The 14,723-nt window shown below is 38.5% G+C and overlaps 1 protein-coding gene across 1 annotated transcript; it reads right to left on the bottom strand.

Moving 5' to 3' along the window:
• Window positions 1–12,679: 12,679 nt before the first annotated feature.
• On the bottom strand, window positions 12,680–13,141 carry LOC308279519 (mitochondrial intermembrane space import and assembly protein 40-like; the record flags this gene model as incomplete). Its single annotated transcript, XM_080719647.1, has 2 exons — window positions 12,680–12,978; window positions 13,072–13,141. 2 exons carry the CDS (start codon window positions 13,139–13,141, stop codon window positions 12,680–12,682), a joined length of 369 nt encoding a protein of 122 aa, XP_080575773.1.
• Between the last annotated feature and the right edge of the window lie 1,582 nt (window positions 13,142–14,723).

Genomic DNA, 14,723 nt, shown 5'->3' with positions numbered 1-14,723 from the left:
CTGCCTCTCCCAAATACAAGCCTCCACTGCCATCACAGCCAATGCTGCCAACACCACCTTTCTCTTAGGTCTTGTCTAAACTCTCTCCTTACAGGTGATGTCCAGGATTGTTAAGGATGTAAAGAAGAAGCACTCCGCCTTCGCGGGGAATTTTTCCAAATGTTCCAGTTCAATTGGATATGTTTTGTCTGTATCTCCAGTATCCTGGCTGCAGCCATGGCCATCTTGACCCCTCTACAATATTTTTATTTTCTTTTCTCTTTTCTTTTTTTTTTTAAATAAGAGAAGACAGTATGTGTGGTTTGAGGAAGTTGTGGGATCAGGCACTCGGTAGCAATTAAATTTTTTTCTTTCCTCCATTCCAAGAGCAGAGTCCAACAGCCTCACCACACAGAGCAGACTCTGCTGTTCTAAGTGCAGCAAAGCAGTGCTGTGTTCCTCTGTACCCATGGCTGGGCCTCTTGCTTGGTATCAGGCCTCCCAGAACTTAGGCTTGGCCTCCTGCCCAAAACCATTGGTGCCTGGTATCCAAGTTCATCAATGTTACAGACCTGTAGTTTTTCTTTCTTGAGTTATCTTTATTTGGTTGAGTATTAATGTAATTTTGGTTTCATAGAATGTATTTGGGAAAGTCCCATTTATTGTTTTTTTCTTTTTCATGAAATAGAGAAGTATCGGGATTAGCTCTTCTATAAAGGTTGTATAAAATTTACTTGAGAAGCCATGTGGTCTTGGGCTGTTTTTTAATTGTAGGCTTTTTTTGGTTATTTCAATCTCTTTGATTGGTATTGGATGGTTTAAATTTTCTATATATTCTTGACTCAGGTTAGGAAGATTGTATTTATCTATAAAGTTGTCAATTTTTTTTCATAAAAAATAAATTTCCAGTTTTTTTGGAGTATAGGTTCTAAAAGTACTTTCTGAAAATCCTCTAGATTTCTACACTGTCACTTTTACTATCTTTTTTTATCTCTAATCTTCTTAATATGTGTTGATTCTTCCTTTTTTAGTTAGATTGGCTAGTGATTTATCTTTTTATCTTAGTAATATTTTTGAGAAACGAGATTTTGATTTTCTTGATTTTCTGTAGACTTTTTTTTTTTAAATTTTCTACATTGTTCATTCCTGCTCTGATTTTTAATAATTTTTTTTCTTCTCTGACTTTGATGTTATATTGTTTCTGTTTTTCAAGAACTTTTAGGCTTGTCATTAAGTTATTTGTTTGGTGATTTTTTGCTGTTCTTATTTGACAACTCAGTGGTATGAATTTTTATTTTAATACTGCTGTCAAAGTGTCTCAGAGGTTTTAATATATCTATATTATCATTTGTTCCTGAAAAGTTTTTGATTTCGCAGATTACTTCTTCTAAGACCCATTCTTCATTCAGCAGTGTGGTGTTCAGTCTCCACATTTTTATTTAATTTCTCTGGATCTTCTAATAGTTGATTTCTAGTTTTATTCCATTATGGTCTGAAAAGACACAGGGAAGTATGTCACATTTCTGAATTTTCTAGTGCTCACTTTGTCCCAGGATATAATCTATTTTAAGAAGTTTTTGTGAGGAAGTGAGAAAAATGTAAACTCTCCTGTAGTTGGGTAGAATATTCTATATATGCTAATAGATCCATTTGGTTGATGGTGTTCTTTAGGTCTGAGACATCTTTACTGATTTTGTCTAGAAGATTGGTCTGTGTGATAGGAGAATTAAATTATTCCAGTATTATTGTATTGCTACTTTTGTGATTTAGTATCAAAATATATTTTTTTTATAGTTGTGGCTACATCTATGTTTGTCACAAAAAGGTTGGTTATCATAATTTCCTCTTGTTGATTTTTTTTTACAAGTAAAAACTAACCTGCTTTATTTCTTCTAATAAGCTTGGGCTTAAAGACTAACTTGTCTAATATAGTTGCTACTACTGCTTGTCTTTAATTTCCATTGGCATGGATTAACTTGCTCTAGCCTTTTAACTTAAGTAAAGCCATGGTCCTGACAAAAGAACTATGTTTACTTGTGAGGTGTGTTTCTTGCAAACAGTATATACATGGATTCTGGTTTATAATCCATTTTGCCATTTTATGACTTTTTATTGGAGATTTGAGGACATTTATGTTTACTGTGATTACTGAGAGATAATTTTTAATTCCTAATGTATTTAGATTTAATTTCTGTTTGAGGTAGTGTTTGTTCTTTTTGCTTAGTTGTTTGCTGGACAGAAATTCTAGTTTCTCTGGTTCTGGCATGTATCACCCTTTTGCTCTATGTTTGAAAATTTTTCTGTTATTACTTCTTTGGAAAGATTGTTGATCCCTTTGGTTTCACTTTCTTTTACCTCTTCTAGGCCAATTATTTTTAGGTTAACACTTTTAAAATGGGATCATAGTTCTTCAATATTCAATTCATGGTATCAAATAGATTTTTTCTTAGTTATATTCTATGCATCCATTTTTTTAGTGATCATCTTTTAGGAGCAATATTTTTCCCCATGTGACCTAATTGAGTGTTAATACTTTGAATTGATGCCTTCACTTCAATGATTTTATCCTTTATTTCTTTCAGACTCTCTCTAAATGCTTTTCAGAATTTGTGTATTAGCTATATGATTACATTACTGATTTGACCTTCTGGAGACCTCTGTAATTCTGTGTTGTCAGATTCTGTTAGTGTGGTCTTGTGAAAGCTCATTGCTTTCTTGATATCCATCCTTTTCATGAGTTAAGAAATTTTCATGTGTTGCTTTTGATAGATTTTTCTCAGTCTCTACTTGTCAGCTGGTACACGTATAGGCAAGTTATGTTGTAGTCAAGTGAAGTTTGAGTGAGGAAGAAAATGAAGTCATAAATGCAAGAAAAGGATAAAGCCACATATAGCATTAAGTAGAATAAGATTATGGATTTCTTAAAGTAGTAAAGGGTAGAATTTAGAAATAGTAAATATGTAGTGGTATTCTAGTAAGAAATGTAGAGTTTTTAATAGAATGATATGAAGCGGATGTAATATAAGACACAGATGAGAAGAGTGGGATAAAAGAGCAGTGGAGAGAAGAGTAGGTATGTGCAAGGAAAAAACATTGGGGGATGATTTGGGGATAGACACACAAAAACAACAACAACAACAACAACAACAACAACATCACAACACCAACTACAAACTAATGCAACTGTACAAATATATAAATGCTCAGCAGACTGGGCCTCTGTGATATCTTTCTGTGCAGACACAGAATTATAACCAGCAAGTTTTATGCTGTAAACCTGATATTCTGAGGCTTTCTCAGTCTATGCAGTTATTATGTATCAATGGGCTGGGTCAGTGTTAAGCAGAAGTCACCCTCCATGCTTTCCACAGATGTGGAGTCTTGGCCTCTCCCTGACTCTGTAGGTGGGGGATGCCTCTGAGGCCAAACTCAGTTATGCTGGTCTCATCTGACTTCTCACCATTTTCCATGGTGGGGTGGTGTCTGGTGATCCCAGATATTTTACTATTTGGGTCTAGTATTAAGTACAGGTCTCCCCTCACACTTCCCACTCATGCAGAGACTGTATCTGTGTGAGCCTGAGTCTATAAGAGCCTCTGCTATTTCCAACAGCAGACTCCATCCCCACCTGCTTTGGGTTGAATATCAGAGTCTCAGATCCAGGGAGTTTCTTGTGGCTGTGTGAGTCCCTGGGGGTGCTGAACTGATTGTTATTTCATGGGAACAGTGGTTTCACTATAGTGTTGCTAAGCACTGGTCTGGATCTCTGGCAGGTGTGATAAGTTTGGCTGCCATTGCTCTATGTTGTAGATTCCAACCTCACCTTTGCTGGGATGAATCACAAAGTATCTGACCCAGTACTAATTTATTTCTGCTGCAAAAGTCCCTGGGAGGGCTGCACTGGGTGTTCTTCTGTGGGGACCATGGCTTTACTTAGAGTGTGTTTATGTGCCCGACTGGATCTCTGGAGTGTTAGGTGAGCTCAGCCTCCACTGCTGCAAGTTGTGGCCAATATTTGTGCAGGAGGTACAAATGACCCACAATTATGATGATTCACAGCTGCCCACTTCAGGTTCCTGGTTGCCTTCCTGTTCATCCCTGGAGTCAGGTGCAGAAAGGCAGGACAGTGCGGGTGTGGTGCCCACAGCCACAATGCAGGTACATTTTTATCTTCGGTGCTCAGGAACTATGGAAGGTATGGTGTGGTGAGGCTATCTGCTATTGCTCAAAAATGTAGCCAGTGCCATTGCTTGAAAATGTAGCCAGGGTTTGTACAGAAAAAAACTGATGGCCCACCAGTTTGATGATCTTCAGCAGATCCTTTCAGGCCATTGGCAGTTTTTCTGTTTTCTCCAAGATCTTGAAGAAAGAAATTCAACAAAATTTCTATAACTTTAAATTTTCCTTATATCATGTGCATTTCAAACTTGTAAAAATAAAAGACACATTCAAATTCAGGTAAAAATAATACTTCCTGATCTTTCTACACAGTGCCAGGCTCCAGAGAGGAGAGAGACTAAGAACAGAGCTAAAATGCTCACGGCCTAGGATGCAGCAGCAGTGCCTTACTTCCAGTGGCAGCGGCGAGTTCACCGGACAACTCAGACCAATGCACTCAACCAGCCACCAGGCACCAGTAAGGAGGGGTGGACAGCGAGCTGAGGTGAGCAGCTGCTGAACAGCCAGGCAGAAGTCAGCAGTTTTTTTTTTAGCATAAGGAGCATCTAAAGCTCCCAATGGCCGGGTTCAGCACACTCCGCAGGAACTCAGTGGGGCTCAAAACCAGAGAACTATACCAATCTCATCGCCAAGGATGCAGCAGCAGCACCTAACTGCCGGTTGCAGCAGCGACTTCACCAGAGGGCTCAAGACCAATGCACTCAACCACCCACCATGCTCCAGAGAGGAGGGGTGGACAGATAGCCGAGGTGAACAGTTGCTGAACAGCTGGGCGGCAGTCAGAAGTTTTTTGGTGCAGGGAACATCTGAAGCTCCCAAGGGCCGGGCTGAGCACACCTGGCAGGGACACACAGAGGAGCTCAAAACCAGAGAAGAAATACGCTAGCCTCACAGCTGAGGGCGTGGCAGTGGTGCCATATTGCCAGCAGTGGCAGCTGCGAATTTACCGAGTCCACTAAAGCTCCATCAGTGCACTGAACAACCGTGAGTCAAATTGCACCCCCTAAGGGAGAAATCCCAGTACTGCACTCCCAGGGATTGCACAGGTAGTCTCCCTGGGTCAGAGATTTTAGCAGTCCAACCCAGTGTGGGAGTGGCAGTGGCAGAGATATCACACCATAATCACAATATTTTACATAATTCCCTGTGTCATTTCAGACCATAATGGAATGAAACTAGAAATCAACTATAAGAAGACCCAGAGAAACAACATAAACATGTGGAGACTGAACACCACACTTCTGAATGAAAATGGGTCATATAAGATGTAATAGGTGAAGTCAAGAAATTTCTAGAAACAAATGAAAATAAAGATACAAACTATCAAAACCTCTGTGACACTTTGAAGGCAGTATTAAGAGGAAAATTTATAGCACTGAGTGCTCACATAAGAAAAACAGAAAATCTTCAAATAAATAGCCTAACAACACACCTCAAAGCCCTTGAAAAGCAGGAACAATTGAACCCCAAAGCCAGCAGAAGATGGAAAATTATTAAAGTTAGAGCAGAAATTAATGAAATAGAGAATAAAAAACAATACAGAAAATCAACAAAACCAAAAGCTGGTTTCTTGAAAAAATTAACAAGATAGATAAACCACTAGCCAACCTAACTTAAAAAAAAGAATCAACCCAAATTATGAAGATAAGGGATGAAAAAGGAGAAATTACTACTGACAGTATAGAAATCCATATAATTATCAGATACTACTTTGAAAAACTATACTCCAACAAAATGGAAAGCCTGGAGGAAGTTGACAACTTCCTAGATAAATACAACCTTCCTAAACTGAGTCAAGAAGATATAGAACACTTAAACCAATCAATAACAATCAAAGAGATTGAAACAGCAATAAAGAGCTTGCCATCAAAGAAATGCCCAGGACCAGATGGTTTCCCAAGTGAATTCCATAAAACCTTTATAGAAGAGCTAACCCCAATACTACTCATGAAATACTCCTATTTTATGAAATAAAAAAAAACCAGGACTCTCACAAATACTTTCTATGAAGCCAACATTGCACTAGCACCGAAACCGAATATAGACAGTTCAAGGAAGGAAAACTACAGGCCTATATCTCTGATAAACTTGGATGCAAAACTATTAAACAAAATACTAGCAACATGCATTCAAAACCACATCAAGAAAATCATACACCATGACCAGGTAGGGTTCTTCCCAGGGATGCGAGGCTGGATCAACACACAAAAATCAATCCATGTAATTCACCATATAAACAGAATCAAAGACAGAAATCACATGAGCATCTCAATAGATGCTGAAAAAGCATTTGATAAAATTCAACATCCATTTATGATAAAAACACTGCAGAGAATTGGAATAGAAGGAACATATCTCAACATTATTAAGGAAATCTACAATAAGCCCACTGCCAACATTATATTAAAAGGGGAAAAACTTCAAGAATTCCCCCTACAACCTGGAATGAGACAAGGATGTCCATTATCACCACTTCTCGTCAATAGAGTACTAGAGACTCTAGCCAGAGAAACAAGGCAAGAAAAGAAAATCAAAGGAGTACAAATAGGTAAAAAGAACTCAAGCTTTCACTATTTGCAAATGACATGATACTATATTTAGAAAACCCAACAAACTCAACCAAAAGTCTTATAGAACTTATCAATAAATTTAGCACAGTATCTGGATACAAAATCAATCTTAAAAAATCAGAAGCTTTCCTGTACACCAACCATAAATCAACTGAAAGAGAAATTCAGAAAACACTTCCACTCAGGATCTTCCACAAAAAAATAAAATACTTAGGAATAAACTAGAGGTAAAATATCTCTACAAAGAAAATTATAAATCACTGAAAAAAGAAATCGAAGAAGATCTTAGAAGATGGAAGGACCTTCTATGTTCATGGATTGGCAGAATAAATATCATTAAAATGGCCATCCTCCCAAAAGTGATCTACAGATTTAACACAATGCCCAATAAACTACCAAGGTCATTCCTCACAGACATAGAAAAATCAGTCCTTAAATTTATCTGGAGGGTACTTCCAGGAAGATGGCGACCGAGAAAAGCGGGGCTTAAGAGCCCCGCTAACAACAAATCTCCATTACCACAAAATCAGCGCCTTTCATAGCCAGAAAACACCATCACCAGAGAAAAAAAAATCACCAGTCTCCAGAAGGAAAGCAGACTGAGAACAGAGCCACAGAGGAGATCCTCAAGCCCGAGGATGCAGCCTCACGCCTGAGGACGCGACAGCAGTGCCATACTGTCGGCGGCACCGGCGAATTAACGGGACAGCTACAGTAAGCCGAGGTGAACCACTGTGGTACAGCCAGGCGGGATTTCTTGGCACAGAGATCACTTAAAGCTCCCAGTGGCCGAGCTCAACACTCGCTGAAGGTATTCAGAGTGGAAATCAAAACCAAGAAGAAAAACTCCAGCCCACAGCTGAGGGTGTAGCAGTGGCGCCATATTGCCACCGGCAGCAGCAGCAGCGAATACACCGAATTCCGTACACCTACATCTGCATACTCAACAACAGTGAGTCAAATTGCGGGCCACAGAGGAGAAATCCCAGTACTGTACTCCCTGGGATTTGACCCAGTGGGAGAGGGGCGGTGGCAGAGATATCACACCATAGGAGAACGTGCAACCTGGCACCCCCCATAGTCTAAAGCACCCTCTATCGACTCTCTGGGTCGGAGACTCTGTGATACAACCCAGTAAAGGAGTAGTGGGGTCTGAGATACTACTGACTCGAGATCCAGAACACCTTAAGTGAAGTCATAGTGACCCAAGGGAAGAACCCAGAGAAGGCACAAACTTCCAAAATCATGGGAAAGAGGAATAATACTGGAGCAATGAATGCCCACAACCCCACAACATCAGAACCCGATAAAACAGAAAATCAGAGATTTCTAGAAGATCAAATCAGGAAAATAACTGTAGAAATAATAGAGGTGCTGCGAAAAGAACTCAGAGAGAGCCAAAAAGAGATAAAGGATGCAATTAATGAAGTAAAGGCCTCAATTCAAAGCACAAACAACTGATTAGATCACATGGAGAACATAATCTCGCTCTTAGAATATGATCATTCCAAAAATGAACGCATAGTTTCTAATCTAGAAAAAAATATCCGACAGCAGAAATCTGATATTGAAGAAATATGGGCCCATTTTAAGAGAGCTAACCTAAGAATAATTGGAATAGAGGAGGGAAAAGAAAGTGAAACCAAAGGGATCAACAATCTCTTCAAGGAAGTAATAGCAGAAAATTTTCCAGACATAAAGCAATAGGTCGATACACAGGTCCAAGAAACATATAGAACTCCCTTTAGACAGGATCGGAGAAGAGGATCCCCACGCCACATAATTGTCAAAATGACCAACGTGGAAGCCAAGCAGAGAATATTAAAGGCAACAAAAACAAAGGTCCAAGTGACATTCAGAGGCAAACCAATTAGAATCACTCCAGACTTCCCAAACCAAGTTATGAGAGCCAGAAGGGCTTCGAGTAACATATTCCCAATTCTGAAAGAAAACAACTTCCAGCCAAAAATTTCCTACCCAGCAAAACTTTCTATCTAATTAGATGGAGAAATAAGAAGCTTCCATGACAAACAGAAACTGAAGGAATTTATGTCTTCAAAACCAGCACTAAAGAAAATACTCAAAGAGATTAACTACAAATAAGAAATAGGTAACATACATCAGAACTAGAGAAACAAGATTTTCCATCCAACAGACAACCAAGATTGGTTATCTGTGGAGATTCATTATTTATGTTAGTCTTTTACCTATCTCAAAATGGTATTTTTTGCCTTTATTGTTGTTAATTTTTTTAGGATTTCTATTTGGAATATTAATATACCTTCAGATATAGCATTTGGAAATATTTTATCCCATTCTATTAGCAACTGTTAACTCTGTTTACATTGTCTTTGGATATACAATATTTTTTATTTATTTTTTAGGGAGTTTGTATACTCTTCTGTTGCCTGTGCCATTGAAATCATAAACAAGAAATCACTGCCAATTTCAATGTTGTGAGGTTTTATGACCCAGATTTTCTCCTAAAAGTTTATAGTCTTAAGATTTATATTTAGGTCTTTTATCTATTTTGAGTTAATATTTGTATATGGGATTAGGTAAGGGTCCAATTTTATTCTTTTCCATGTAATTATTATTTTTCAACAATATTTAGTTAAAAGATTATTATTTCCACCATCAAATGTTTGTGGAAACCTTGTCAAAAATAACTTGACAATATAGGGAAGAATTTAGTTCTAGGCTTTTATTTATCTCCAATGGTTTATATATCTGCCTTTAGAATAGTACTACACTGTTTCAATTATTGTAGCTTTATATGGTTTGAAATCAGAAAATATAATCTTCTAGCTTTGTTCTTTTTCAAGATAGTTTTGGGTACCTAGAGTCCATATTCCATATTAGGATAGATTTTTTTTTCTGAAAAATAAATATATAAATATATGATAGTTTCACCTAAAAAATAGAAAAAAATATTCTCTGGTAAGAAAGAAAGCAAAAAGATATATTGAAATGTTATCTTTAAGTCATCAAAACCTGGTATCAGACAAATGAAACTGTTATGTGAGATTATCATTTTTAATTTTGGATAAATTGCTATAAGACTAGATGTCAACCACTAAGCCAAGCATGGGAGGGAGGGATGGGGAGAAAATTGGGTGGGTATCGGGTGGGGGCTGACTGGGCATTGTGTGCATGTATATCTACAAAAGTATGTATCCCACTATGATGTATGAATACAGTGCACCAATAAAAAATAAATAAATTTAAAAAAATGATCTGGAATAACAAAAAGCCCAGAATACCCAAGGTAGTTCTCAGCAACAAAAACCATGCAGGAGGAACCACAATACCTGACTTTAAACTATACTACAAAGACATTGTAATAGAAACAGCATGGTACTGGCAAAAGAACAGATATATAGACCAATGGAGCAGAATAAAAGACCCAGAAACAAGTCCACATACTTTCAGCTAATTGATTTTTGACAAAGGGGCCAAAAACATACACTGGAAGAAAGATAGCCTCTTCAACAAATGGTGTTTGCAAAACTGGTTAACCATATGCAGAAAACTGGAAATTAATCCCACTTTCTCACCCTGAACAAAAGTCAACTCAAGATGGATCAAAGACTTGGAAATCAAACCAGAGACCTTGAAGCTCCTTGTAGAGGGCATTGGTCCAATACTGCAACACATAGGCACAGATAAACATTTCCTCAGCAGGACCCCAAAGGCACAACAAATTAAAAGGAGAATCAATACATGGAATTGTATGAAACTGAAGAGCTTCTGTTCATCAAAGAAAACTGTCAAGAACCTCAATCGAGAGCCAACAGAATGGGCGAAGATTTTTGCCACCTACACCACCGATAGAGGACTAATATCTAGAATATACAGAGAACTCAAGTAACAACTCTAAGAAAACAGAGCATCCAATAACAAAATGGGCAAACAAACTAAATAGACACTTCACAAAAGAAGAAATTCAAATGGCCAATAAATGCATGAATAAATGCTCAAGATCACTGGCAATCAGAGAGATGGAAATCAAAACTACCCTGAGATTTCACCTAACTCCAACTAGAATGGCAATCATTCAAAACACAAACAACAACAGATGCTGGCGAGGATGTTGAGAAGTGGGAACTCTAAGACATTGTTCGTGGGATTGTAAATTAGAGCAACCACTTTGGAAAACAGTATGGAGAATCCTCAGAAAAATGGGAACAAATCTACCATTTGATTCAGCAGTACTACTTCTGGGTATCTACCCAAAAGATAGAAAACCAAACTACCAAACTAATGCATGTGTATCTATGTTCATAGCTGCACAATTCACCATAGCTAAACTATGGAACCAGCCAAGATGTCCATTAACAGATGAATGGATTACAAAACTCTGGGATATGTACACAATGGAATTTTACTCAGCCATCAAGAAAAACTCAATTACATAATTTTCAGGGAAATGGATGGAACTGGAGGACATTATGCTAAGTGAGATTAGTCAGGCACAAAAAATAAGAAACCAGATGCTTTCCCTAATATGTGAGAGTTTGGGAGAAATGGGTCATAGGAGGAACTCAAAAAGAATCCTATAGAGGAGCAAAGAAGACAACCTAAAGGAGGAGAAAGGAGGGGAGAAGAGGAAAATCTCTAAAACACACAATGTACTTAAACATATCAAAGTCAATCGCTAAGCCAAGCAAGGGAAGGAGGGACGGGGAGGGAATGGGGTGGGAATTGGGTAGGGGTTAAATCAGCGATGTGTACATGTTTGTACACACAAGTGTTTTACCCCAATATTATGATGGAATATAATGCACCAATAAAATATTTAAAAATAAAAAATAATAATACTTCCTTTTCATTGAGAACTGAACACCATTTCCTCTCTTGGATACTGCTTTGACAGCTCAGGTTACAACCTCTCAAGAACACAGCATGAGCCAGACATGAGAGCCAGAGGGAATGTCGCCCAAACCCTGGCTTTGCGACCAGGTACAGCTGTCAAAAATTGAACTCTTCCAATATCCACTTTCTAAATGTAGACAACTTGATGGTCAGTGAAAACATGGAAACAAGATTCACAAAGATCTAGCTATACTGCCCCTCTTTTGCACAGGGCAAGATGTTTCTAGGAAACTGAAATCTGACCACTGGCCTCTTCTGTTAGGAATGGCCACACACCACCACTTCAGAAGAAAGAAGCTTTTTTTCTATTTCACAAAAATCAGGAGTACTAAAAGGGATGAAATGAATCAGAATAAATCAGTTCATTCAAAAGAAACATTTAATCCAGGCATGATGAAGCATGATTGTAATCCCAGTATTCAGGGGGCTGAATGCATAGGATTGCAGTTCACAGACAGCCTCAGCTTGTTATTGAGGCCCTCTGCAACTTGGTGAGATCCTGTTTTCAAAATAAAGTACAACAGTCTGTATCAATGGGATTGATCAGTGTTAAGCCGAAGTCAATCCCCCATTCTTTGAACAGATGTGGGGTCTTGGGTTCTCCCTGCCTATGTGGCAGATGCCTTTGAAGCCTCTTCTATTAGGAAAGGCCACACACCAAATCTTCAGAAGGAAGAGGCTTTGCTTCTACCTCCCAAACAGGAGTCAAGTGTACTAAAAGGAATAAAATTAATCAGAATAAATCAGCTCATTCAAAAGAAACATTTATGAATGATTCTGGTTTCTGAGAATATTCAGCACATTGTGTCAAAGTGGCAAAATTTCAGACAATTTAAGAAAATAAAATTCACAAATAGCAGCTGCATTCACTTGTAGATTTTCATACAGTATGATACCTACAATTTCCCAAACTTTTTACAAACAATGAAATGGGCCAGGACCCATGACCATCAAAATAAATTATTATTACACAGAATGATAAAAGAAAGACTTTATTGGAGGTGCATTAAAAACTCTCTGCACAAGGCCCAGGTCACTCTTTGTGAAAAGACTACAGCCCAGGGCTCATATCTTCATCAGTTTGGCCTTGCTTCCTCTTTGGTGGTAGTGGCCATTGTGGGCATGGTTTCCTCTATACATTCTGTTGGCTCCTTCTCCTGATCCTTCTTGTCATCGCAGGGATAGAGATCCTGGTATTTCTGTATGTATTTCTGCATGAATTGGAACCAGTCTATACAGTCTATACCCTTGATTTCCTCTGTGCTATAGTGGGAGCAGGGAAAGGCCAACTTAAATTGTTCTCCACAGGGCCTGATGGCAATTCCCCCAAGGCCCAGGCAGTTCCAGTTATTGTCTCTATTTGGGAATATCAACCCTGGGACAGAAAGCAGGGCAGGGAAATGAAAGAGATGTTTTCATCTTGGTGTGGTGGCAAGGTCCAGTTGTCAGAGTGCCTGGCATGCAATACCCTGTTGACTTATCTCTGGATCCGAATCAGAGTCAAACACCTGGTACATGTGCAGCATTCCTTGGCCCATTTGGACAGAAGTGCCCATTGGCATTCTTCTCCATGTGGCATACTGATCTATGTTGCAATCCACTTTGAAGCCACAAATAAAAAAGAAGTAAAATGCTCCAACCATCATGCACAGTTATTACTCCAGACCTGGCACTGTATTGGTATCTTAAATCCTGGTTGAATTTCTCTTATTTTCAACATAGAAAACTTTACTGATCCACAATCTTTTGTTAGTTTACTTCTATTATTATTATTTTTTTATACAGGAGATTAAACCCAGGCGTACTTCGACTCTAAGTTACATTCTTTGCATTACTTTTTGTTTTTACTTTGGAACAGAGTCTTACTAGGTTAACAAGAGTCTCATTCCTTGCTGAGGTTGCCCTTGAATCTATGATACTCTTGTCTCAGCCTCCCAAGTGTGAGAAATCCTTTGACAACCTTCTGCAGTATGGCCTAACTCCAGTGATGCATGCCTTTTCTGGGCTTCATGGGGTTCAGGTCAGGCTCCCAGCCAGGGCTTCTGGATTCTCAGAACCCAAGACATATCCACACTTCTCATTGCCTCTCAGCTTCTCAAGGACCTCAGTGCTAGAAAAGAACTTGTGCAAACACTTCCCCTGAAAATCTGCCAACAACCCTGAGCAAACAGCTTTCTGAACACAGGGGCATTCTAACTATTAGCTATACACCCAGCCCTAAGTTTTTATACTTTATATTGAAACCAAATCTAACTAATTTGCAGAGGTTCTCACTAAGTTGATGAGGCTGGCCACAAACCTGAGATCTTTCTGTCTCTGCTTCCCAAGTACTGATATTACAAGCATGTACTATCACACCTGGCTTAGATATACAAATTTTAATCATTGAGAGGCAGACAAAACAAAGTATTTAAAAAATTATAATCAGAAACATTAAAACAAGTGGCAGCTGCTTCAAGATATTCGACCATATTTAGGATCAATTTGCACTCAAAGTCTTGTCAGTTATCATGGCTAGTAGAGCAGACACATATCACCCTAAAATTTCTGCTGGATTCCATTCTACCTTGAAATTCCTTGTAAGCCCTGTTTCTTCAGCTTCTCAAAGGTTGTGTCTTGAGAAGAGAGAGATTATGAGAAAATAGTGGGAGAGGACACCCAGGCCCCAGATTTCCATCTCAGAGCATTATGGTTAGTCCCAGAAGAACCCAGGCTGAAGAGTGGAAAGCATCACAGGAGGACTGCAGCTGTTGCTCAGTGGTGATCTTTCAGTTCATCCCAATGTCAACAAGTTGGAACATCTCACTATAGCTGCTGTCAGAGTTCACTGTGTTTAAAGTCAGGGTCCAGTAAGCTGAGAGATATGTTATTTAAGAAAAGTTAATCATCTAACATTGACAGAGTTATCTAAGCATCACACTAACCCACAGATGCATCCTATTGTGATTTATCAAATGGAAGTAAAATAATATAAAAATATATGAAAGAAAATGTTTCAGTGTATTGCCTACTTGGTGTTGTCCATCTCAGTGGCCTGATTTCACTAGAGATACCTTGTAAGTATATAATATAGGGCACTACTTTTCTTTTTAATGGGGCTACTTGTGTGAACTAATGGAG

Source organism: Muscardinus avellanarius (assembly GCF_963383645.1).
Source record: "Muscardinus avellanarius genome assembly, chromosome: Y".
NCBI classification, from domain to species: Eukaryota; Metazoa; Chordata; class Mammalia; order Rodentia; family Gliridae; genus Muscardinus; species Muscardinus avellanarius.
The sequence above is the reverse complement of the archived record's forward strand: the minus strand, read 5'-3'. Positions and strand labels throughout refer to the sequence as shown.